The 27,282-nt window shown below is 39.5% G+C and overlaps 1 protein-coding gene across 1 annotated transcript in view; it reads right to left on the reverse strand.

Annotated features, from left to right (window-relative positions):
• The window catches only part of DMD (dystrophin), a 3,507,873-nt gene that overhangs the window by 2,026,485 nt on the left and 1,454,106 nt on the right, over positions 1-27,282 (reverse strand). The window contains exons 39-40 of the mRNA XM_073614841.1: positions 17,410-17,562; positions 8,694-8,876 (exon numbers count right to left, since the gene is read on the reverse strand). Coding sequence (XP_073470942.1) covers positions 8,694-8,876; positions 17,410-17,562 — 336 coding nt within the window. The remainder of the gene's footprint in view (positions 1-8,693; positions 8,877-17,409; positions 17,563-27,282) is intronic.

The following is a 27,282-nucleotide window of genomic DNA, read 5'->3' on the forward strand; positions in this document are numbered from 1 at the left end:
CATGCTATTGCAGCCTGCCTAGGGATACCCACTTCTCCACACTGTCTTCTACCCACCAAGGCATTTAGATATTTACACACTTCCTCCCAAAAGCAAGCCTTTGCTTACTTGAGGGCCAAAGGTTCTAAGGAGGAGTACTGAGGCAGTATGCTGCAATGTTTTCAGAAAATGTTGTACAGCAGTATGCTGCCCCCCACCACCAGACATAATCTGCCTGTATTGCAGATTATAATCACTGGTTCTAAAATAAGGTTTGTCATGAACATTTTAAAATTGAACTAAAAAAACTAAATAACATATTTATAAGGGGGGGGGGCAGGAAGGAACCAGAAAAGGCAAAATATAAGCTAATTAAAGTTGTAATAAAGGCTGTTTTTTTTTTAATAACAAACATGTTATACAGTTGCAATAAAAATTATGTGAACCCTTTTGGAATGATATGGATTTATGCACAAATTGGTCATAAAATGTAATCTGATCTTCATCTAAGTCTCAACAATAGACAATCACAGTCTGCTTAAACTAATAACACACAAAGAATTAAATGTTACCATGTTTTTATTGAATACACCATGAAAAAATTCACAGTGCAGGTGGAAAAAGTATGTGAACCATTCGATTTAATAACTGGTTGAACCTCCTTTGGCAGCAATAACTTCAACCAAACGTTTCCTGTAGTTGCAGATCAGAAGTGCACAACGGTCAGGAGTAATTCTTGACCATTCCTCTTTACAGAACTGTTTCAGTTCAGCAATATTCTTGGGATGTCTGGTGTGAATCGCTTTCTTGAGGTCATGCCACAGAATCTCAATTGGGTTGAGGTCAGGACTCTGACTGGGCCACTCCAGAAGGCGTATTTTCTTCTGTTTAAGCCATTCTGTTGATTTACTTCTACGCTTTGGGTCGTTGTCCTGTTGCAACATCCATCTTCTGTTGAGCTTCAGCTGGTGGACAGATAGCTTTAAGTTCTCCTGCAAAATGTCTTGATAAACTTGGGAATTCATTTTTCCTTCGATGATAGCAATCCTCCCAGGCCCTGACGCAGCAAAGCAGGCCCAAACCATGATGTCCCCACCACCATAGTTCACAGTTGGGATGAGGTTTTGATGTCGGTGTGCTGTGCCTCTTTTTCTCCACATAGTGTTGTGTGTTTCTTCCAAACTCCAAACTACTCAACTTTGGTTTCCTCTGTCCACAGAATATTTTGCCAGTACTGCTGTGGAACATCCAGGTGCTCTTACAAACTGTAAACGTGCAGCAATGTTTTTTTTGGACAGCAGTGGCTTCCTCTGTGGTATCCTTCCATGAAATCCATTCTTGTTTAGTGTTTTACGTATCGTAGATTCACTAACAGGGATGTTAGCATATGCCAGAGACTTTTGTATGTCTTTAGCTGACACTCTAGGATTCTTCTTCACCTCATTTAGCAGTCTGCGCTGTGCTCTTGCAGTCATCTTTACAGGACGCCCACTCCTAGGGATAGTAGCAGCAGTGCTGAACTTGGACTGATGAACAGCAAGGCTTTTGGAGATATTTTTATAATCCTTTCCAGCTTTATGCAAGTCAACCAATCTTAATTGTAGGTCTTCTGAGAGCTATTTTCTGCGAGGCATCATTCACATCAGGCAATGCTTCTTGCGAAAAGCAAACCCAGAACTGGTGTGTGTTTTTTTATAGGGCAGGGCAGCTGTAACCAACACCTCCAATCTCATCTCATTGATTGGACTCCAGTTGGCTGACACCTCACTCCAATTAGCTCTTGGAGATCTCATTAGTCTAGGGGTTCACATATTTTTTCCACCTGCACTGTTAATGTTTACATGGTGTGTTCAATAAAAACATGGTAACATTTAATTCTTTGTGTGTTATTAGTTTAAGCAGACTGTGATTGTCTATTGTTGTGACTTATATGAAGATCGGATCACATTTTATAAACAATTTGTGCAGAAATCCATATCATTCCAAAAGGGTTCACATACTTTTTATTGCAACTGTACTTACCTGCTCTGTGCAGTGGTTTTGCACAGAGCAGTCTCGAATATCCTCTTCTGGGATTCCCTGCTGGCGCTCCTGGTCCCTCTCCCCTGTCAAGTGTCCATAAGACAAACAAAGTGCAGCTTAACCCGTCCCCGGCATCTGCTGCTGGGTCTCAGCCAATGATGAGGGAGAGACCTGGGATATAAACAAAAAAGTCAGTGCTACTACCCATACATCACATAGAAAGCAGAGATCTCGGGTGCTCGATCCACAGTCGCTGGCTGAGTAGGGAAGTGAGGAAAAAATGATCCGCACTCCTAATATTGTTTTTAAAAAGTGTAATATTTATTGACAAGCCACAGTGTCCATGGTTGGTTATGACTAAGGCCCTATAGGCTGAAATGCATCAACTGTTCTTATTTGCGTTTGGACACTGTGGCTTGTCAATAAATATTACACTTTTTAAGAGCAATCACCGGAGTGCGGATCATCTTTTCCTCAGAGACCTGGGATAGCTTCTGCTTTTGTGCATATCACTGGATTGAGATAGGGCTTGGGTAAGTTATGGGTGATCTGTGGGGGATGCTGGTCACAGAATGTGTTTTTTACCTTTATGCATAGAATGCATGAAGGTAAAAAAACCTTCTGCCTTTACAACCACTTTAAACGTCAGCATTACCAGCTTAAGGACATGTGTAACTAAAGTAAATAACAGTAGAATGAGTGTTCACTTTTTTAAAAAACCTTATGCTGTTCAGATATGTTTGGAAATATAGTGCTTAGTCTCATATTTCCACAAGTATGCTAATTAGTGTTATCACAACTGGACATATGAAAAATTTAAAGATGAAACACCACCGTTACTTTTTTGTGTTTGATGTGCTTCAAAACATTTTGTCCCAATATCTATATTAAATGTGACACTTGTGATGGAGTTTATTGCATCAGGCATAGTTCAGAGACATTTAACAAAATTTTGGAGACTAAATGACAACTCCCTCTTTATTACTTTGGTACGCACTTGTAACTTTGGCACTTGACCTTGCAGCAGGCCAGCAATGAGTTGTAGTTTTTTATGGATTAGAAGGATAAAAGGTAGCCTCCATAGTCTAAGAGGGTAATATGCAATGGAGTGCTGAATATATGGGGCATATGAGTTAATAGATTTTGCATCAGGTAATTAATGGTAATTTAGAATCAGGTACATGACTGCAATAACTGGTACTGTTAGATAAGAAAATTAGAAGACCTTGGCCTTAATGGTTATGTAGGTTCATTCTCCTGTTGCACAGTTATGGTAATGGATAACAGATAGTCCAAATATGATTATAATGTCAGAAAAGAAAAGAACAGAAATCACTACATTACTCTTCAATTAAAAATTATTCCTAAATCTGCTTTTATTACCACTTTATTACTCCTTAAAGGATAAGTTCACTTTTTCAGGCAGAATTTCACTTTTTATAATAAATAGAAGCATTTTCTAATGCCATTTCTGGCCCAGGCATCCCAATGTGTTTTTCTCTCACTTACCTTATCCACAGAAGTTTTAAAATCGTGTGAGTTTATTTGATTTTTTTAACATGATTTTCAGATTCCATCACTTTCTGTAGATCACCTCTCAGCATTCACTTCCTGTAGGTAATCTCCCAGAAGCCTTCATTTCCATGTTATATCACAGAAGAGAGCGTGATATGGTGTGTTTACCACACCTCCCTCATTACAAAACCACTTTCCACCCACTTTCTATACAATCTGATTGTACAATCACCTTTGGATCTCCCATCAGATATGATTTGGCCTGACTGATTTGATAGAAATTTAATGGATTGGCCAGGTGGGTCCTCCTATTATGTAGTACAGGTAAATTTTAAGGAAATTGTACAGAAATTGTACAATAGGATTGCAAAGCATATGGCCATCTTTATACAAGTACATCGGTGGAAGTGGACAGAGACACTCAGTTGTCAGGCCTCGTTCACATCTCCATGTAATGAAAACTCACATTCCCAAATTAATTTTTCTTTTGGGCCTTTTAAAGTGTTTTTACTTGTCACGTATAGGGCAGCCATTCATTTGAATGGGCTGCCCTATGCGGGACGATTTCCCCAGAGTAGCTTCAGAACTTTTTTGGAGCAGAGCATGGTGCATTTGCTGCACTTGGGGGAGCCTTTAACATGTAATGACAACACAAAGATGATGCACATTTTCTGAAACACCTGGCAAAATGTGTATTTTCTGTGCGGTTTGCCATGCATTTGGAAACACACAAACGTGAATGGAGCCTCACTGTTCTTGTATAAATGCACCAATTTCACTTTCAGACCCCATTCAAACCTAGAGTAGTGGGAGCGCATGCTTTTTGGCATGTTTTTCCCATGACACACAAAGGGCAGCCATGCATTTCAATGGGATGCGCTACACATGGCAAAGTAGCTCATGGTACATTTTGGCGTGGTGTGAGTTGCATGTTTTTTACTGCGTATTTTGCTGCATTTGTCATCTGTTTTTTCATGTGTCAAAATGTGTGTTTGCTTCTGTGTTTGGTGTGCCATTAATAATTGTAAGTCATGATATGCCCTACTTGACATGGCCCAAGCTTTGGTTAATAGGGATGAGCCGAACACCCCCCGGTTCGGTTCGCATCCAGAACATGCAAACAGGCAAAAAAATTAATTCGAACATGCGAACACCATTAAAGTCTATGGGACACGAACATGAATAATTAGAGGTGCTCATTTTAAAGGCTTATATGCAAGTTATTGTCATAAAAAGTGTTTGGGGACCTGGGTCCTGCTCCAGGGGACATGTATCAATGCAAAAAGAAGTTTTAAAAACTGACATTTTTTGTGGAGCAGTGATTTTAATAATGCTTAAAGTGAAACAATAAAAGTGTAATATTCCTTTAAATTTCATACCTGGGGGGTGTCTATAGTATGCCTGTGAAGGGGCGCATGTTTCCCGTGCTTAGAACAGTCTGACAGCAAAATGACATTTCTAAAGGAAAAAAGTCAACAAGGGGACCCCAGATCACACCCCCCCTGTGTGAATTGGTAAAGGGGTACAAGTGTACCCCTACCATTTCACAAAAAAATTTCAAAAAGGTTAAAGAAAACACAAGAGACAGTTTTTGACAAGTCCTTTATTAATTTCCTCTTCTTTCCGCTTCTTCTTCCATCTTCTTTCTTCTGGTCTTCCTTCGGTGTTCTTCTTCTTCCTCCATCTTCTTCTTCTCCATCTTCTTCTTCTCCTGCTCTTCTCGTCCCGCAGCTTCCTCTGGCTTCTTCTCCGCTCCGTCCGCACGATCCGCCTCAGTGGGAGTCTTCCGCCATGTGACGCTTTGGTTCTTCTGACACTTGTTATATAACGGAGAGCAGGGCCACCCGGTGACCCTGCCCTCTTCTGACGCATGGGGACTTCCCTATGGCTTTCCCTGTGTTGTCAGAGGGGGCAGGGGTCACCCGATTCCATTATATAAGAAGTGTCAGAAGAACCGAATCGTCACACGGTGGAAGACTCCCACTGAGGCGGATCGTGTGGACAGAGCAGAGAAGAAGTCAGATGAAGATGCGGGATGAGAAGAGCGGAGGAAGAAGAAGATGGAGAAGAAGAAGATGGAGGAAGAAGAAGAACACCGAAGAAAGACCAGAAGAAAGAAGATGGAAGAAGAAGCGGAAAGAAGAAGAAATTAATAAAGGACTTGTCAAAAACCATCTCTTGTGTTTTTTAACCTTTTTGACACTTTTTTTGTGAAATGGTATGGGTACATTTGGGGGGACCCTATGTCATTTTTTTTTTTAAATTTTGGCGCGAGGTTCCCCTTAATATCCATACCAGACTTGAAGGGCCTGGTATGGAATTTAGGGGGACCCCACGCATTTTTTTTAAATTTTGGTTCGGGGTTCCCCTGTGAGGAAATTCCATGCCATTTTTATCAATGAACTTTTATGTGTATTGCCGGACCGACAATTCAGTATAGCCAGCGCTAGCGATAGTAGTTATACATGACTTTTTTTCCTTTAGAAATGTCATTTTGCTGTCAGACTGTTCTAAACAAGAGAAACATTCGCCCCTTTACAGGCATACTATAGACACCCCCCAGGTACAAAATTTAAAGGAATATTACACTTTTATTGTTTCACTTTAAGCATTATTAAAATCACTGCTCCTGAAAAAACTGACGTTTTTAAAACTTTTTTTGCATTGATACATATCCCCTGGGGCAGGGCCCAGGTCCCCAAACACTTTTTATGACAATACCATGCATATAAGCCTTTAAAATGAGCACTCCTGATTTCTCCCATAGACTTTTAAAGGGTGTTCCGCAGCTTTTGAATTTACCGCGAACACCCCAAATTGTTCGCTGTTAGGCAAAGGGGCGAACAGCCAATGTTCGAGTCGAACTCATGTTCGACCCAAACATAAAGCCCATCCCTATTGGTTAACCTTATAATACAGTGTTTCTGTGATATTTCTGTTTATTGTAGTTATTTTTGTTATGACATAACTGGTTGTACTGAACATCATTGCTTATTGCAAAACTAAATCCAAATGCTGTAGTTATTTGTACTGTTTACACTTTTCAATACTTTTTTTTAAAGAAATTATTAATGACACTGAAAGAAAGAGCAACTAGGTAATTGTAGGTGTATAAATGTGGCCATACACTATACAATATGATAGTACAATCTCTGTACAATCTCCTTTAGATTAACCAAAACTATGTAATAGGAGGACACACCATCTATCCAATCACTATGTATCCAATCAGGCAGATCCAATCTTGCACTACGTCAAGGGTGTCCTATGGGCTGCATGCAGCCCCAGGAAGTTTAGCATATGGCCTAAACCCGTCTGGAGGGATGCTGGGGAAGCCAAGCAAATGCATGCATGGAGAGATGGTGGAGAAGCTGTGCAAATATAGTTGATGGGTGAAGGGTATGTGCTAATGAATCAGCTTGTAAACTCCTTCCTGTGTCTGGCTTCTCTGTCTCAAATCTACATGCCAGTGATAAAGTTTTCTAAGAAATACAGCAAGGGCTAAGTTAAAGTCTTGTTCTCAAAATTAAAAAAAAAACTTTTCTGCAAGGTTCATTAATGGTATCTTGGTACATAGGGGAGCTGGATTTTAGAAAAAAAAAAGTGAACTTAGCCTTTAATTTTCCTTTAACATAGACACTTATTTTACCAATTTTTTTGTGAAACAAGTTTAGATGACTTGAAATACACTTGGTAAATTACCAAGGTTTTACTGAAGGAGTGAAGAATCTTGACACAAAAAAAATGTATGAATAATTATTTCTGTTATCCAAATATGTGAAAAGCAAATTTCTGTTTACCTATTTCATCTGTACCTGACTCAATATTCAAAACAGGAATTTGCTTTTCACATAATTGGAAAAGTTAAGTGAATATTTACACAATTTATTGTATAAATATTTTCAGTTCTTTTAGTAAATCATCTCAACTACGTACGTAAATAGGATTAACAATACATTAAACATAAGTGAAAATCTTTCTAAACAAGTATATCTTTAAAATTCTATCCACAACATGCTCTACAATTGCTACTGATCTAATCTGTTAATCTCAATTATGCCAGATATATTATTCTCCAAATCATCTCTCTACACACACTCACACAGAAGTAGTCGATGGCAAGATTCCTATCAACGTTTCTACCCTAGTCTCACATTCCAGTTGCTTTAGAGACTGTAATTATGCAATAATTAACACCAAATCCTGGAATTACATTCCTTAGTTCAGGCATTTCCCTTAAAGCAGAAATTAAGTGCCAATTTTAAAGTCTGTGAGCAGGCAGGCTCTTTATTGCAGATGAAACCTGCAATGTCTCTTCTGCGATGAAATAAACCTGCCTGCTCACTGTCTTCTTTGGAATGTACACTGAACTGCACAAGCACAGACCAGTTTACATTCTAGCACAGCACCTTTGTGCCTGGATGACTGAACTCCTGTGTATGCACAGGAGTGATGTCATCCTGTGCCAGCCAATGAAGACAGCCACAGCCCAGCACCCAGAAGAAGCCAGTTAGGTACGTTGGATCATTAAAACAAAAGTAAGTATCTGCTTTAAGTATCCTTGCATGGACAAACAATCACACACATATGCTTTTTTAAATGCTCCATATATTCTTATAGAAATTCCACATGCAAACATATATTTACCCCCCATGATAGCCAAATAAAAGCAAAAGTTTAACTGAAGTAGTTTCAGCAGTGTGAGTTTTAGATGCATTTTGTCACTGGTGTGTGCTTATGTATCCATTGTATCACTGTTATAGTACAGCTAACTGCTACTACAGCAATGTTTAGAAAATATGATGCATGCAGCTATTTATATTAAATAGCCCAGGACTTCTGTTTTCACACATATGCAGTAAAACAAAAATGCATGAAATGAGAGTCTGGAGTCCAACTTGTACTTGTTTAAAAGATTTACAATGAAGAGTAACACACACTGCATTCTGTGAGATGTCATGATAAAATGAACAGAGCAACAAAAAGTAACATGCATTGATGACTGTTTGAAACACAACATAGTGTGCTCAAATTGGGTAGCATATTGCAAACAGTTACAGCTATTGTAGAGAATTGGCTACTGCCAGTTATTCATGAGATTAGATCACACTCTCTACACCTCAGTGTTAGTAGACTTTGGTTAGTTGCAAACTATCGGGTTTGCAATTATAACTCACAATTTGTGCATAGTGCAGTCTTCGGAAAGGAGCAAATTTGCTCTCAATTTCTCGCCAGCGTTTGTTAAGATGGATCAGAGTTGGCTCCACTGCTTTGGCAGCCCCATCCTTAGACAAACGTTCAGCTTGTCTGTGTACAGCATTCAGTTCTTCTTTCTTCTTTTCCAATTCTCCATCAATCTCCTAGTGAGCAAAACCAATACAGGGCCCAGGGCAATTAGCTAGCTAGGTAATGAACTTACATTAGAAGTAGCAGAAGGGTACTTATGCCAACATTGTCATTCTTTCTTTGTATAGTTTTATTTTAACAGGTAATTGGGTATTGCAAGATAGGAGACTAATGCATCAATAACAGAATGTTTTGACTATGTTTTACTTTCTACTTTAACACGTCTATCTTATGTCCATGTGCTATATAATTCTTACCTGCATGGATATGTGAATGTTTAATTTTACATATATGATCTATTAAATATGCCTACAGAACAAGTGTTAGTTTGTAACAGAGTTTGCGACTTAATGGCAAAACAAAGCAATAATGAAGCAAAATAAAGTGATAAGAAAACAAAACTCAAAAGAAGAAATTTAGAATGACTGGGTGGTAACATATGGACATGAGTTGATTAATGAAGTGTGCTAATATGAGAAAGAATTCATCCACGTGCTGCTAGTCATTAGTTCATCTGGAACAAAGATACACAATAACAGAAGTTAATATTTTTTAATAAACAATGTCTTCACTGCTAAGCACCTAAGAGACTAAAAAGAGTCTTCAGTGCAAATATAATTTTTAAAAGACCACTAATCTAAAATTTCACAAGCACATTATGAAAAGAGCAACTAGCAACATTCATAACTGTATAAAGTACCAAAAAATGCAAACCAGCAACATAGATCTGACATTTCTACATTTTTGTATACAGCTCTGTGTCAACTGTGTCAAGTTGGGTATAAAGAGGCACCAAAATGAAAAAAATGACAACCAGTAGTCTTATTATATAGCAAAGCTGAAGTCAGAGCTGGAGAAAAACGTAACCTTGGACTAACATTCAAATTTTCAAGACACATTTTTGGGAGGTACTCCTTTCTTCAAGGTTCAAGCAGTACTAAAGTCCAGTACATATGTATCCAAAGTCAGCCTAACAACTGGCTTCTGTTGAACAGTCTTGCTCAAAAACCAGCATTCATTAAGCACTTGCAACTAATGGGTGCAAGCTCTGATCAGTGTATTCTGGCATGGGGGGAGTCCCCCCTTGTCAGAATACAATAACACAGTGGGAGAGATCTCTGCATCACTCATTCATGTGTTGATGTGGAAATCTGTCAGTTTTGTCAACCCCCTGATTGAATGAAAAAAAAACTGATTGTGTATAACCAACTTAATGCACAAAGTTTTAGCAGAATGTTAAGTAAGATAATTTCTGAGGGAAAAAAACACAAACAAACATACGTAACCGGGTGACCCCGCCCCCCGACAACACAGGGAAAGCCACGGGGAAGTCCCCTGAAGTCTCCGTGTGTCAGAGGAGGGCGAAGTCACCGGGTCTCCTTTATATAAGAAGTGTCAGAAGAACCGAAGCATCACACGGCGGAAGACTCCCACTGAGGCGGATCGTGCGGACGGAGCAGAGAAGAAGCCGGAGGAAGATGCGGGACGAGAAGAGCGGAGGAAGAAGAAGATGGAAAAGAAGAAGATGGAGAAGAAGAAGATGGAGGAAGAAGAAGAACACTGAAGGAAGACCAGAAGAAAGAAGATTGAAGAAGAAATTAATAAAGGACTTGTCAAAAACCGTCTCTTATGTTTTTTAACCTTCTTGACACTTTTTTTGTGAAATGGTAGGGGTACTTTTGTACCCCATTACCAATTCACACAGGGGGGCTGGGATATGGGGGTTCCTTTGCTAAAGGTGGCTTCCAGATTCTGATAAGCCCCCCGCCCTCAGACCCCCACAACCACTGGGCAAGGGAACCCCGCGCCAAAATTTAAAAAAATTGGCGTGAGGTCCCCCAAAAAATCCATACCAGACCCTTATCTGAGCACGCAACAGGCTGCGTGCTCAGATAAGGGTCTGGTATGGATTTTTTGGTGGACCTCACGCCAATTTTTTTTAATTTTGGCGTGGGGTTCCCCTTAAAATCCATTTTGAGGGGGACCCCCACACCATTTTTTTTTTAAATTTTGGTGCAGGGGTTCCCCTTAATATCCACACCAGACCTACAGGGCCTGGTATGGAATTTATGGGGACCCCCACACATTTTTTTTTTTAATTTTGATTCGGGGTTTCCCTGTGGGGAAATTCCATGCTGTTTTTATCAATGAACTATTATGTGTATTGCCAGACCAACAATTCATTATAGCTGGCGCTAGCAATAGTAATTTTACAATAGTTAGTAGTGATAGTAGTGATAGTAGTTTTACATGACTTTTTTCCTTTAGAAATGTAATTTTGCTATCAGACTGTTCTAAACATGGGAAACATGCGCCCCTTTACAAGCATACTATAGACGCCCCCCAGGTAGTAGTGATAGTAGCGATAGTAGTTTTATATGACTTTTTTTTCCTTTAGAAATGTTATTTTGCTGTCAGACTGTTCTAAACACAGAAAACATGTGCCCATTTACAGGCATACTATAGACACCCCCCGGGTACGAAATTTAAAGGAATATTACACTTTTATTGTTTCACTTTAAGCAGTATTAAAATCACTGCTCCTGAAAAAACGTCCGTTTTTAAAACTTTTTTTTGCATTGATACATGTCCCCTGGGGCAGGACCCGGGTCCCCAAACACTTTTTATGACAATACCATGCATATAAGCCTTTAAAATGAGCACTTTTGATTTATTCCATAGACTTTTAAAGAGTGTTCCGCAGCTTTCGAATTTGCTGCAAACCCCCCAAATTATTCGCTGTTCGGCGAACGGACGAACAGCCAATGTTTGAGTTGAACTCATGTTAGCCCCGAACATAAAGCCCATCCCTAATCCTAAGGTATCCCCTGTGAACATGCTGACCTTACTGAAAATGCGGATATAACAGAGGAACTTGGAATCATCAATTTGTCAGATCACAAACTTTGAACCAGAAATAATAGTACTCTCTAAAAGCCTTACATTCTGCCCAACCACCAAATTGGATAATTTACAGTTATTTTCAGAAATAGAAGAATTCTTCAGGAGACTAAGAATCAAAAAAAAATATTTTCATAGAAATTAAGTCAATCCTATGACAATGGAATATGACAAAAATAAAAGGAGCAGCAACTTCACACTTCCACAAGGACGTAATGCTAAACTGGTCACCTAAATTAATAGTTTCATACTGCGAGTTACATCCCTGATATCCATCCAGTAGAAGAAACTGACATACAACCTACACAATATTCAGGTCATCACCATCAAACTAACAAATAAAGGGGGTGTAGTTGTCCTGATGGATACAAACAAATACATACAAGAGGGCCAGAGGCAACTGGCAAATGCTAATTACTATAAAAGTTACCGGATTATGATACAACCCAGGATTTTACTCAACAATTGAAAGGTCTCATGAAAACACTGCCAACCCACCCACATTCAGTACTTGTCAGTGTGATTCCAGATGATCCATAAACTGGGGACTTCTATATGATGCCCAAGAGCCACAAGCCAGGTAATACAGGCAGACCCATCATCATAGATATGAACACTCTTACTGGACAAATCTCAGGCATTGTAGAATAAGTGTTAAAACTTATAGTCACATATATTGTTAGCTTCTTTCAACATACAACTGATTTTCTGAATAAGAACTATATACAGCAATTACCAACAAATACACTTCAAGTCACTATGGAAGTAGAATCTCTGTACAGTAACATCCCTCACAAGGATGAGATTGCTGCATGTCACAGATTTTTATCATCTACACCAAACCCCAAATACAGTACTGAGGATGTTATACAGCTCATTGAATTCACTAAACTCACACAACTACTTCACTTTCAATAAAGGCATCTATCTTCAGTACATGGGTACTGCTAAGGGAAGTAAATGGTATCCCAATATGCTAATGTACTGTATTTATGGCAGATCTGGAGGACAAACTCCTTAACAGCATACAACAAAAGCCATATAGATACTATCACTCTATTGATATGTTCATCATATGGACAGAAGGTGAAGAGAACTAAAAAAATTGCACTCATTAAATAACACCTTTCACCCATCAGTCAAGCTAAAGGTTGACTATTCCAGCACACTTGTCAATTTCTTAGACACCACAGTATCCATCAAAGATGATAAGCTGTACATATCAATATACAGGATACCCACTAGTAGATGCAACTATCTCTCCAGTTCCAGCTTCTGCCCCAAACACACCAAATAGGCCATCATACACAACTAGGCCATCAGATACCACTGAATATACTTGGACCCAGAGGACAGAAATAAACATCTCAGAATACTAGCAGACTCCTTCCATAAGAAAGGTAACAAAAACAAAACCATCAATACAAGCATAAACACGGCCTTGAAAACCCATTGAGAAAATCTCCTATAATACAAATAGAAAAAAAAAATAATTGTGTGCTTCTTGTAGCCAAGTACAATCCAGCACTAGAAGGGATAAGTCAAAGATCTACAATCCATTATGAGGATTAAATGCTAAATATTCCAACAACCCTCAATGCTAGCTTTCGGGCAACTACCCAACCTCAGACATAAATGAATCAGCAGGAAATTTTGTTCTGATTGAAAAGTCACAAATAAAGGGAAAAAGGAACCAAGCCCTGCAACAAAAGACGCTGCAAACTGTGCAGCCAAATTAAGCCATCAAAAAGTGTCACACACATTAAAAGGACCTTCAATAATACAGAATCATACAGCTGTGCCTGCAGTAATGTTGTATACCTCATCCAATGCAAAAAATACAACCAAGGATCTTATCTCGGACAAACAGGAGAGAAATTACAATTAAGAAGAAATTTACAGAGACGCACCATTAAAGAGCATAAGGAAGATGATTTCTGCACACTTGTGGGTCATCACAACCAGACCACATTATGGAAGACATGTATGTTTTGGCTTCTAAAGGAAACTTAAAAATTACTCAGGAAAGTAACATTTTGAACTAAGAATGATTATTCTATTTGACACAAAGATAATGGACTAAATGTGGACCTCAGTTTTCTAAATCACTATACAACAGTCCATATCCCACTCCTTTCCTTATCTCACTAACTATTCAAGTTTAATAATTACCATTGCTAAATATGTTTGTTTGTGTTTTTTTCCCTCACAGATTGTCCTACTTAACATTCTGCTAAAATGTTGTGCATTAATACTGCTTGGACTTTGAATAAGGGGTACACCCCAAAAGCTTGTCCTGAAAATTTGGATGTTAATACAATTTAAAATAGTACCACTGAAAGTAATTTTCTTTCTGAAGCTTTTACAAATACAGAAATGTTGACAGAAATTCTTTTACATAAACCAGTTTCTGAAAATAAGCTAACATTATATTTAGTGGTCCTTTAAATATGTGCTAACAGTTTTTCTCTGTTACAAATAAAGAATTATGAATCCACCTCATTACCTACAATATTTGGAGAGGAGTCATCAGTCAAATACACCTAGGGTTTAAAAAGCTGTAGCTTTGAAGTCCAGGACACTGGTATTTTGAAATAAATATTGATGTTCCAAATGAGGATACAAATGCAGATATTAGGTGTCCCAAATAAGGGAAACAAGTGAAGATACTAATTATATTATAATAAATAAGAAAGTGGATGCATATTTTCCTAATTAGAAGAGTAAAACTTTTCAACATTATACATCATATTTTTAAACAAAATAAAAAATGTGACAATTTTCAGATCATTTCTGGTTATTATCTGCTGCTTTATGTTTAAAATATTGTACCGACTAAAGCTGTTTTTCGAGCACTTCTGTTTAATCAGTATGAATTAAATTAAGCCAAAATTTCCATTATATTTTTATGTTTTGGATATAAAGGGGAGGGTTTATTGATTTTTCTTACTATTTCTACCATTTAAATAGCTCCTGTCACCAATCTGTATATACTGTATGAAGATAAACATCTCTAGTTTTTAAATCACCTCTTTTGACACATGCCAGATGCAAGAAGCTGCTCACTGTCCTAAGCGTTGCCATCAGCCAAATTCCTGGCAGGGGCCAGGTAAGTCCTTCATTATCCATGTTTGCAGATTGTGTAAGGCTTTCATAGTCCCTACTAGGACCATGGGTAATAATATGGTAGGGGAGCAGCTGCATGCATCTGGAAAGTAGCTAATCTAGTCTTCAAGGTGATTACCACAGTACCGTGGGTCAAATATTTTTTAGACAAATACAGCCTGATGCATGTGAGTAGTTTAAACTGAGATGCTGATCTTATTTGACATGCAGCAATGACAGGGTTTCTTAACCCTTTTACTGCCAGAGCTGTTTTTGCATTTTTGTGCACATGTTAAAATACACATTTTAGGTCTGAAGATTAGTTAAAACTCCCACACATTCTATTTACTGAAATCAGGGACCATGTACAATAAAAGATGGTAGTTACAGTTTTTATGTCATACAATATTAGCATTACAGTTCATCAAACCATTGTTTTTAATAACAAAGGCAATTTTGGTGCACACCATATTTGCACCCATTTTTTTTTTGTAAAATATAAAAGATGAGTAATTAGCCCAAACATGTCAAGCCTTAGAATTGTGTGTGCCTATGAAGTGGTGGCGAACTACGGTACCCGAAATTGTTCATTGTAATGCTTTAAAAGCCTTTACAGGTAATCAATTTAGAGTTAACTGTGAATTATGGCCCCAGAAGTATTGCTCTCATTATGGCATGTGCAGCAATACCTAATATGTGTAGCACATGTGTTTGCTTTTGTACTACTTGTATGTGAGGGTGGGTGGACTTTAAAAATGTTTTTTTATTGATTCAATATACTTATTTTAAAGTTTTGCACATAACTTTATTGTAATCACATGTGATAGCATAATATACCTAGCAGATTCTTTTTTAGCAGACACTAAGGGTATATTAGACCCCTACTGTCTTCTCTGAATCCCAGTGAAACAGAACAACCACAAATCATGCTTGATAAGCTTTTTTACCCTGGCCACAGCAGCAGGAGAATGACAGCTCTGAAACTGAAAGTGATAGCTTCCGACTTCAGGGATGATACAATCAAGGAACAAATGTTCACTAATTGTCCTCCACTATCCCCGCAGACACCTGCTATGGCCATCCTGGGCACACAGGAGGGGTAGCAGAGCCTGGGACAAACACCTAAATCACCCCAACAGTTGGCTGAGGTACTGTAGAGACACTATGTGTAAATGCCATCATGGCTGCCAATGTAAACCTTATATTGGTGGCAGCAATAGGGTTAAAGCAAGCATAGGTTGAGCATCATTTAAATACATATTTCAACCATACCACAGCAGAAAATGAGAAAATGCCACAATAATTTGCACATGTTAAAGGCATGAAAACCTTGTTATATATAAAACACTTATGGGTCTGTTTATAAAGCAGATTATGTGACTTTCACAAGCATTCAGTGGTGGAGAACCAATTCCTCCTGTTTAAAACAAATGCACCTGAATGGTTCTCTGCCGGAGAATGTTTATAAAACATATTCTCTGCTTTATAACTAGACCCCTTAAACTTTCACACATTAAAACAAAGAGTTTTTGCACTGAATACTCTTAATAGTCTTTGCTTTAGTTTCACACCAAACGCTAAACAAAATAAGTAGGTATCTATGTATACAGTAAGACTAGACAGATATTACAATGTGTTTTTGTTGCTAATGATTATACAGTGATTCTTATTCAATGGCATAATCCTGTTTTCCCAAAATATTTTATTTATTTGAGAGTGAAGGGAATTAGCCAACCTGCAGATTTTTCAAATACATTGATGAAAACAATGTACCTAATTTAACAGAAATTTTCAATTTACTTTTACAAAACACTGAACACTTCAAAGAATTTTAAGGGGTAAATGCATTCATACTGTAGACTCATTTAGGGAAACAAAACAGACGGCGGAGAATATTAAAGGAATAAATACTGAGATATATGTATATTCTAATGTTTATCATTTTCACATGCCTTAAGGTTATCCTTAATTGATTTTCAAAAAAACAATTAAAAAATGGTTATTACAAAACTCAATAGTTCATGCTCTAATTAACCAGTTGCCTCTACATTTACATAATGGACTTTTGAGAGTACCATTATGTGTGGTGTTATGAAGGGAAGTGTTGTAAAATACATTCTCAAAACCAGAAATCAAGTAGCTAAGAAGGTGGGATAGATACCTTCTTTCATAACCAGAAGACAGCACATAGCTAATAAATTATGTTTTATTAAGACTTGTTTGGCTGGTTGCTATATAATATATAATACAATTTGCTAAGCCAAATTTTGCAATGAGGTTAGCCACAGGTTGCCTAAACCCCTCTGACCTAATGGATTAATAACCTTACAAAAATAAATTCGTAAAAGAAATATTAAAAATATGCAATGTGAAAGTGGATGAATAATACATAAAGATTCCACTGCAAATGTCTAGCAAATTTCAGTATACTCTGAACAACACTTTTTGGAAAAAAGTATGTGCTTTGCATCTAGTTTCACATTGCAAATGAACAGCAACACGAATGCATTATTTATATGATATAATCACACACATGAATACCTTAAGCTTCTGCTCATCTTTGGGTTCTGGAAGACTAGCGATTTTCTTCTCAATATCATCCAAACATTTCAATAAATCATCAGATTGTCTTTTGTATTGATACCACTGATGGGAAATCTCAGAAGCCTTTTTCCTTCTTTCTGATCTCAAATCCTAGTTATGATATGAACAACAAAGATCATTTATGTACACGTCCAGTCATATCTGAAAGTCAACAGAGCTTTGCAGTTTTCTATATTCTGAAATTCAATTTTTCACTCATAACCATAACAATATTAAAGAATTTAACTCACTTTTATAGATAACATTAATCTGTGCATAAGCCCAGGCACTAACCCTTCATGTAACAGAGTACATGGAGTGACAGAGATCATTTTCCTCTGTACAATGGAACTCATTAATCAAAAGCTGTTATGTATTAATGTGGCTGCTGCAGTCATAACTCAGAATAAAGTCAGTGAAAGTTGTGCACATAAATAAAAGCTTTATTAAAATGTAAACGAGTTAGATGAATCACCCTCCTATATTCATCTATAATTTTCTTAGCTGCCTGGGTGGAAATTTTATTTACAGTCAATTTATGTTGTTACTAAAATATGCAAATCATTATGAATTGAAATTTACATATAATGTATCTCTTTTCAGATTGGTGTATACATTCCCAAGACTTTGAAGAGTAGACCTTTGGGAAGATCTGAAAAAAAAATAAGCTTGGGCAGCTACAGACTGTTCCTTGTTTATAGACCACCACTAGAATTTTTTAAACCCCATACAACCAGACTGGCCCCTTCCCCTTTAACATACATTCTTTAGCCTAGGCCAGGAGTTGTTGGCAACAAGATATTAAAACTGGTAGAATGTATGGTTATTTTAAGGTATATAAAACATTAAGGGGTTAAGCTACAGCTTGGGATTAGTTTGATAAAGTAATGTTTCTCATAAACAATTGTCATACATTTTTGTCACTTTTTTTGCATCTCAGTAATACCAATCTCATCCAGTGTCTTTCAGCCACTTCCTGTCTACATGCACTTTTTCCATCAGGGCTATATGTCATGCTCAGGTAATCTTCCTGGTGGTAACCGCAGTGGACCATGTTTGCACAATATGTCAGCACAGCCCTTTACAATTTCCACTAGAAGTACATGTGACATGATGACAATAGAGCAGGGCAATTGAAAGAAAGAGACAGAGGGTTGTCACCCCTTAACAGGAAGTTTCAGAAAAAAGGTTTTTCATGGAAGGATTACAAGGCACAATTATAAATAAATCTGCAGATTTGAAAATATTAAGAATGACTTTAAATTTACATTTGTAACAATAAAGGGTGTCAGATCCTACCAATTCCACCAATATGTGAAACATTACGGGTTAGCTCTCACCATGCTGCCACCAATATGTAAAAATAGTGCTCTCAGTCTCACCCTGATTTTACAGCTTGCAAGACCACAACCCAAGTGCCAGCAGACTAACAGTGATTGACACAAGGTTTGGTTAACTAGGGAACTAACCTGTAACCTGTTACAAACCAAAACAGTTGCCACCATGAACCGTTCACAATATCTAGAATAACAATTATGATGTTTAAAAATGTCTGCAATACACACTGTCAAGGTGGGCAGGGATATTTCATAAATTACAACATAAAAGGATTTTTCCTACAGCTTACCTGTAAAATCCTTTTCTTGGAGTACATCATGGGACACAGAGCAGCTATAGTAATTACTATCTGGGTTTTACAGCACCTATAGGTGAATGAACACTGGCACACCCAAAAGACAGGAAGTCCCCCTCTATATAACCCCTCCCATACATGAAGTACCTCCGTTTTGTAGCAAAGCAATGAATATCCCAGTAAAGAGGGGAGGGATCTCTGTGTCCCGAGATGTACTCCAAGAAAAGGATTTTACAGGTAGGCTGTAGGAAAAATCCTATTTTCTTTATCGTACATAATGGGACACAGATCAGTAATTACCATCTGGGACGTCCCAAAGCAATGACCCTGAGGGGAGGGAGACACATACAAAGCAGCCTGCCATCATTCATGAGGACCTATACTGCAGCCTGCAGCACACTGCCCCCAAATGCAGCATCCTCTTGCCACCTTACATCCATCTGATAAAATTTAGCAAACATATGTGCTGATGACCAAGTTGCGGCCTTGCAAATCTGAGCCATATAGGCTTGATGACGCACTGCCCATGAGGCACTTACTCCTCTGGTAGAGTGCGCTCTTACCCAAAAGGGTGGAACTCTTCTTTTCAACCCATAAGCTTGAATTATAACTTGGCAAATCCACTGTGAAATTTTGATGCTGCCTGCCCCTTCCTGGGCCCTTCTGGCAGTACAAACAAAGAGTAGGTCTTTCGCATCTGAGCTGTAATTTTCAGGTAGACTCTGACAGCTCTCACACATTGAGAGATTGCAACAATCTCTCTTCCACAGAACGGGGTTCTGGGAAAGATGAAGGCAGAGTGACATCTTGGTTCAGGTGAAAGCTGGACACCACCTTAGGCAGAAAAGCCGGATGAGGATGCAACACCACCCTGTCCTGATGAACAATTAAATATGGCTCTTTACAAGAAAAAGCTGACAACTCTGACACTCTCATTGCAGAGGTCACTGCGACCAAAAAAAAATTTCCTTGTTAAAAGGATCAGAGGAATATGCCAAATAGGCTCAAAGGGCTGTCTCTGCAAAACTGTCAAGACTAGATTTAAATCCCAGGGACACAAGGGCGGCCTAACTGGTGGAGTTATATGAACTACCCCTTGTGTAAAGGCCCTGACCAAGGAATGCGAAGCAATTGGTCTTTGAAAAAGTACAGATAAGGCCGATATCTGAGCCTTAATTGTACTTAAAGCCAGTTTAATTTCTACCCCTAACTGCAAGAAGGCAAGAATTCTACCTATGACATACTTTCGGGGATGCCGTTCTTTGGCCTCACACCAAGAAATATAGGACTTCCACATTCTATAATAAATAGCCCTAGAAGCTGGTTTCCTTGCATTTATCAGGGTAGTCACCACTTACCCAGAAAGCCCTCGATCTTTTAAAATCTGGGCCTCAATAGCCAAACCATTAAATTTAACGACTGTAAGGCAGGATGGAATACTGGTCCTTGCAGAGCAAGTCTGGCCGAAGTGGAAGGGACCATGGTTTGCCCACTGCCAATCTTACAATTTTTGCATACCAGGACCTTCTGGGCCACACTGGGGCTACCAATATTACTGGCTTCACTTCCTCCCTTATCCTGCGCAGAAGTCGTGGTAGAAGCTGAACTAGAGGGAATGCATATATCAGAAAAAACTGGTCCCAAGGAATCACTAACGCTTCTGTTCCAAATGCAAGCAGATCCGTTGTCCTTGATACAAACCTGTCCAACTTCTTGTTGAACCTGGATGCTAACAGATCTATGTCTGGGTACCCATTGTTTGGCAAATGGTTGAAAAAATATCGGGATGTAGGGAACATTCCCCTGGGGACAACCGCTGGCAGCTCAAGAAGTCTGCCTGACAATTCTCCACACCTGGAATGAAGACTGCTGACAGGAAAGATACATGTTTCTCTGCCCATGTCAGGTTATGGTCCGCCTCCTTCTGGGCTGCCTGACTCCTGGTACCCCCTTGGTGCTTGATATAAGCCACAGCTGTGGCATTGTCGGATTGGATCCTGACAGGACAACCCTGCAACCTGACAGTCCATGACACTAGAGCCAGACAAGCTGCCCGAATCTCTAGGATATTGATGGGCAAAATTTTCTCGATTCCTGACCACTTTCCTTGGACAGTGAATTCCTCCAGAACTGCTCCCCAAGAGGCTGGCATCCATTGTCACCACCTTCAAAGCTGCTGGCAAGAAGGATTTGCCCTTCTGCAAATTTCTGGCTACCAACCACCAATTGAGACTCTGCTGCACCCTTGGGGACAGATACATCTGACAATCTAAAGCTTGGATCTTCTCGTTCCTGTTTTGCAATGGTCTTGAGTGGAATTGGGTATAGGGAATTGGTTCAAAGCTACCATCTTCCCTAGAAACCTCATACAAAGGTGAATTGAAGGTCCCTTCTTCCTCTTGATCACCCGGACAAGATCCATTATGGCACTTACTTTCGCCTGAGGCAAAAATACCTTTTCTTGTATTGTGTCTATAATCAGACCCAAGTATTTCAGCCATTGCACTGGCCGTAAAGCTGATTTCTCCAGGTTGAGAATCCAAACCAGGTGTTCCAAATACTAAACCGTGCTGGACACATTCCGGTCTAGTCGTGCAGCCGACTGATCCATATGCAATAGGTTGTTTAGGTATGCCATTATTGATATACCCTGGACTCTTAGTTTTGCTCATACGGAAGCCAGAATTTTTGTGAACACCGGGGGGGGGGGGCAGTGGCTAACCCAAAGGGCAGGGCTACAAACTGAAAATGAAGCTCCTCTACCTTGAATCGCAGAAACTTCTGTCGAGAGAGGTAAATTGGCACATGCAGATATGCATCCTTAATGTCTATTAATGCTAGAAATTCTCCTCCTCTCAGAGTGGACACGACTGACCGGATTGACTCCATCCGAAAAGAACAAATATTTAGAAATCGATTCAGACCTCTGAGATCTAGAATGGGTCTCATATCTCCATTCGGTTTTGGTACCATGAAAAGATTTGAATAGAAACCCATGGACCGATCCTCTGTCGGTACCTTAACAATTACACCTTGTGACCTCATCTGGTCCAGTGCCTGGAATAAGGATCTTCTTTTTAATAGGTCTCTGGGAACATTTGACCTTAGAAATCGAAATGGTGGGATCTTCCAGAACTCTAGTTTGTAACCTAGAGATACTGTGGAATTGACCCATCTGTCCTGCATCCCTTTCCCCCAGGCCTCTGAGAATTGCAGAAGCCTTCCCCCCACCCGAATGAGTGGGGGCACTCCTTCATGAAGAGGCCTTAAGACCCTATTTGGCAGGCCTCTGAACCCAGGGCTTTTTCTGGCCCTGTCCTTGCCCCTGAGGCTTACCTCTTGAATCAGACAGCAGAGGCCGTCGAAACTGCCTGGAGGTTGAGGCCCCCAGTGCCGGGGAACTAGAACACTTAAATGAAGGACGCCTATTCCTTCTTTTAACAGGTGAAAGTGCACTCTTACCACCTGAAATTTTTGGATATACTTATCTTATACTTATACTCTCGAACAAACACTCCCCATGAAAGGGAAAACCTGCCAATAGCTTTTTGCAATTCTGCTGACCAATTCTTTAACCAAAGAATTATGTGCATATGCACAGCCAAGAGAGCAAAGCAAGACACTTGCTGTACAGAATCCTTAAGCGCATCAACCGCAAAGCATAAGGCCCTCAGCAGGTCCACCAACTCGCGAGCAGCTTCCCCTTGAGCAGCAACACTTTTAATGATTCGTTTAAACTGGTCCTTCAAGGACTGACAAATTCCTATAGCTGCTACTGCAGGTTGTGCTGTTGAACCAGCTATGGAAAAAGAAGCTCTAAGAGGTACCTCACTATCCTCTGCCCATTCCTGTTCCAGTACTGGAAGGTCAGGAAATCTTTTGTGCTTTTTCCCAGTTTGGGAGACAGACGCAATCATGCCAGCTATTTTGCCTTCCAAACCCGCTAATGCTGATGCCAAATCATCTTTAGTGACATATGTAGAGGCTGAAGCATTGGAAGTAGCCACTATACCTGACAGCCGTAATGGCTCAAATTGGCCAGTTGCCTCTGGCCTCTCAGGGGATGACAGTGCTGCGGAAGTGTGACTAGGATCCTCAGACCCTGGCAGCAGTGCCCTTGCACCCCTTCCTGCTGTGTTTCCCCCACTCTTCTTTCAGGAAGATATTGCCCTAAGCAAAAAAATTGAGGTACCTACAATATGTGTACCCAATCCACTGATGAGCTGTAATCCAGCTATAATGCTGCTATCACCGCTCAGTCTAATAACCAGTAGCTGTGTCTTTAAATGCCTGTATCCATACCCCACTGTGCTTACGTGCCCCAGCAGCAGCAGCCTGCTCCTGGTCCATCCAGCAGCCAAGCTGCACCTGGATGTGCTCTCGATCCCACGTGTGCATCAGCGGCATCTTAGGCCACGCTCCACATCATCTGCAACCCTTATCTAGGGCTTACCTCCATGTGCATAGATGAGGCAGCTGTTCTTACCAGAGAAAATGCTGGTGGTACAGGCACGAGGGGTAATACGGCAGTAGAGGAGCATGCCATGATAAACACTGCTGTGCTGCCTGCCTCCCAGACAATGGGGATCCTCAAAAACAAGCATTCCTGAATGTCAGAAAACACTAGGTATGTGAATAATACACCACTACCCTCTAGTGGTGATACACAGGCAAGACATGCAGCTACTAAAAAAAACCTTAAACTTTTTTCAAACTTACCATTCCTGCCGCAGGATACTGCTGAAATACTCAGCTAGATCCAATCTTTACCCATCACGGTGATTCAGGTCTTTTGTGGACCTTCAAGGACCGGGTCCACACCCTTGGACCTGTACAGCACCCTGCCAGGACAACCTTTGGCTTCTTGTCTGTCCAAGGGTCCAGATCCCAGGGTCAAATGCCCCAAAGAGGCGCATTACAGGCAAAACCTCGCTTCTTCTTCCTCGAGGCTTGGGTACCATCCATCTTGGCCTTCTTTGCCACCTTGGAAGGATTTGAATGCATAGCCCCCTGATCCTGACAGGACCTTCCACCGGGACAAATCATAGCATAGAGCACTAATTCACTGTGACCATCACCTTGAAGACACTGGTGAAATAACTGAGGTACTTCCTGTATGGGAGGGGTTATATAAAGGGGGACTTCCTGTCTTTTGGGTGTGCCAGTGTCCATTCACCTATAGGTGGCGTATAACCCAGATAGTAATTACTATAGCCACTCTATGTCCCGTGATGTATGATAAAGAAAGTAGCATTTCTTTAAAGAACAGGGATACTTTTTATGTTAGAGCATCTAGAGACAAGACTCGATTATTTTACAACATCATTTAATAAAGGAAAAGGAAAGATATTGCAAACAAAAAAAATTACTGAAAAAATATTAAAAAAAAAATCGACAAGAATAGCGACAGAAAAATAAATAGGAACAACAGAGAAAGAGTAATTGACAGGTTTCTGGTCTTTCAGTTCAAACAAGATTTATGAGTCTTTGGACTCTCAAGAAATACGACTCTTGGCAGATATTCTTTATTGTTATGGTAAAGGGGAGTTCCCAATTGCTAATGCAGTCCCCTTTTCTTTATTCCCAAGAGGGTGTTGACAGAAATCACCTGACCAATCAAGAGGTCTGAAGAATGTCCAAAAGGATGAAAAAAATGTTTATGAATGTGCAAGCTGTCACCCTTTTAGATACAGTTTTCTAAATGCATTAATGTTTCTAGTGTACCACATGCCACAATCTAATAACACATATTTTATCATGCAGCATAAAATTATCTTTTAACAAGACTACTCATGACCCGCCTTTGAAACATGTCTTCTTAATAAGAATTAATTTATCGCACTGACCTGTTGCCCTTCATAAAACAGGGGTGTTTAGTCTAAAAATGTTTGTAATGGTCTTCAATATTTAAATAAATAATCAATATTAACCTAATTTAATCACAACAGAGGTTATGAATTATGTATATATTTTAGCTCAGAGAGGAAATGTTAATTCTGCATCCTACTGCTTGCTAAAACATTTACTATATGCCATTAAGCCTGTCTCTAAAGAGAAACACTGAAACAAAGAAGCATATCGACTTAATGGGGTTGATTTACTAAAACTTGAGAGTGCAAAATCTGGTGCAGCTCTGCATATAAATAAATAAGCTTCCGGGATTTTTTGTCAAAGCTTAATTGAGCATGCTCAAGTTAGAATCTGATTGGCTGCCATGCACAGTTGCACCAAATTTTGCACGTTCAAGTTTTAGTAAATAAACCCCAATGCTTGCTAAACTATTTACAATATGTCTTGATAAGTTTTATAATCCAGGTCTGGATAAAAATGCTGTGATGGAGTATACAATAGACCTCATTGGCAGATCCCTACTTATTAGTGGTCAGTGGTTAGTAATGTTACTGCATAATTGTTAATAGACAATTTTAACAGAATATGGGGGGCCCAGTGCTGTTGACTTAGTTTGGGGGGTGCCCAGATTTTGTCATTGTCACAACATTATGTTAAGTATTATGAGTTTTTGTTATTTGGTTTACTATTTTAAAGTAATACTAAACAAAGTGTCAATTGTTATAATTCATTCACATAAATCATATATATCATGCCACTGTATTTCATTTTTGGTTTTTAAATCATCTTAGTACCTTATTCCTGCAGCTCTGTTGTGTGGTCACATAATCTTTTCCTGTTCTTTGGCATTTGCAGGAAAAGTTCTTTGGGAGGGGCTTCTATTACTCTGCTGATTTATGCTCTCTACAATATGAGTCTGTGTCTGGCCAGCCCTGATTGGTGCTGTGCCAGTCACATGACAAAAAAACAGTTTCTGAAGAGCAATTCAAATTAGATAATAAATATCAAATAACTGCTTAACAGTTACCAATAAATCCTTATTGAACATGAACTGTGTAATTTTTGTGCATTAATGTGTTGTAGGTGTAGACGGAGTGAATGATGATTCACACTAGTTTTTCTTTTACTCTACAGATATTAGCCACTTGTCTAGAGGGCACTTTCACCCTCTTCCTGCCCAGGCAGTTATCAGCTTTCAGCTTTCAGCTTTCAGAATGACAAATGCACAGTCATGCTACACTGTAACCATGTGATATTTTTATCATTTTCTTCACACAAATAGAGCTTTCTTTTGGTGGTATTTAATCACTGCTTTTTTTTATTTTTTTACAAAAAATTGAATATTTTGAAAAAAAATATTTTTCTTAGTTTCTGTCAGTAAATCTTGTAAATAAGTAATTTTTCTTCTTCACTGATGTGCGCTGATGAGGCAGCACTGATGGGTACTGATAGGCTGCACTAATGGGCACTGATGATGTGGCGGCACTTATGGGCACTGATTAGGGGGCACTGATGAAGAGGCACTAATATGCCGCACTTATGGGCACTGATATGTGGCACTGATGAGCACTGATAGGCAGCACTGATTGGTGGCACTGGTGGGCACCGATAGGCAGCATGGATAGGCAGCACTGATGGGCACTGATGGTTGGCACTGATGGGCAGGAGTGATGGGCATTGATGGGCAGCAATGATAGGCGGCACTGATAGCCAGCACTGACTTGCATCACTGATGGGAAGTGAATGGTGGCACATGTGGGCACTGATTTCTGGTACTGGTGGGCACTGGTTGGCACTGATTGCTGACACTGGTGGGCAGTGATTGCTGGCACTGGTGGCACTTTATTGTAATTAGGGCACTGATGATCAGTGCCCTGATTATATGTCTTGATGTCCCCTGCGAGGAGATGCCGCTGATCAGCTCTACTCGCCACACACTCTGTCAGTGCCGATTACCAGCATTGGACACATGGTCAAAGAGTCGTGGCGGCGGCTCTTTACAGAGATCGGGGTCGCGCCGTATCCTAGCAATATGGTTTGGCCATGATCACCGCGCTGCGCGCCCCCCATGGGCACACGAGAGCAGCTATTCTGGGACAACGTCATATAGCTTAGTGAAAGGCTCAGAGTGACATCTTTATATATATGTGATACCATGTCATCTCAGCCAGCCAATATGACAACATTTGTAAGGAAAATATCTTTCTGTGATGTGATGAGATAACAGGATAGGAGTGCCAGTGGGTGTATACTTAAGTTGGCCAGTAGACCCAAATAAATTAATACATCCACAGATGATTTCCATGAGCTCCTACATTTATTATTGATTTGATCTATAACTCTTTTTA

This window comes from Aquarana catesbeiana, linkage group LG02 (assembly GCF_042186555.1).
Source record: "Aquarana catesbeiana isolate 2022-GZ linkage group LG02, ASM4218655v1, whole genome shotgun sequence".
Taxonomy (NCBI): domain Eukaryota; kingdom Metazoa; phylum Chordata; class Amphibia; order Anura; family Ranidae; genus Aquarana; species Aquarana catesbeiana.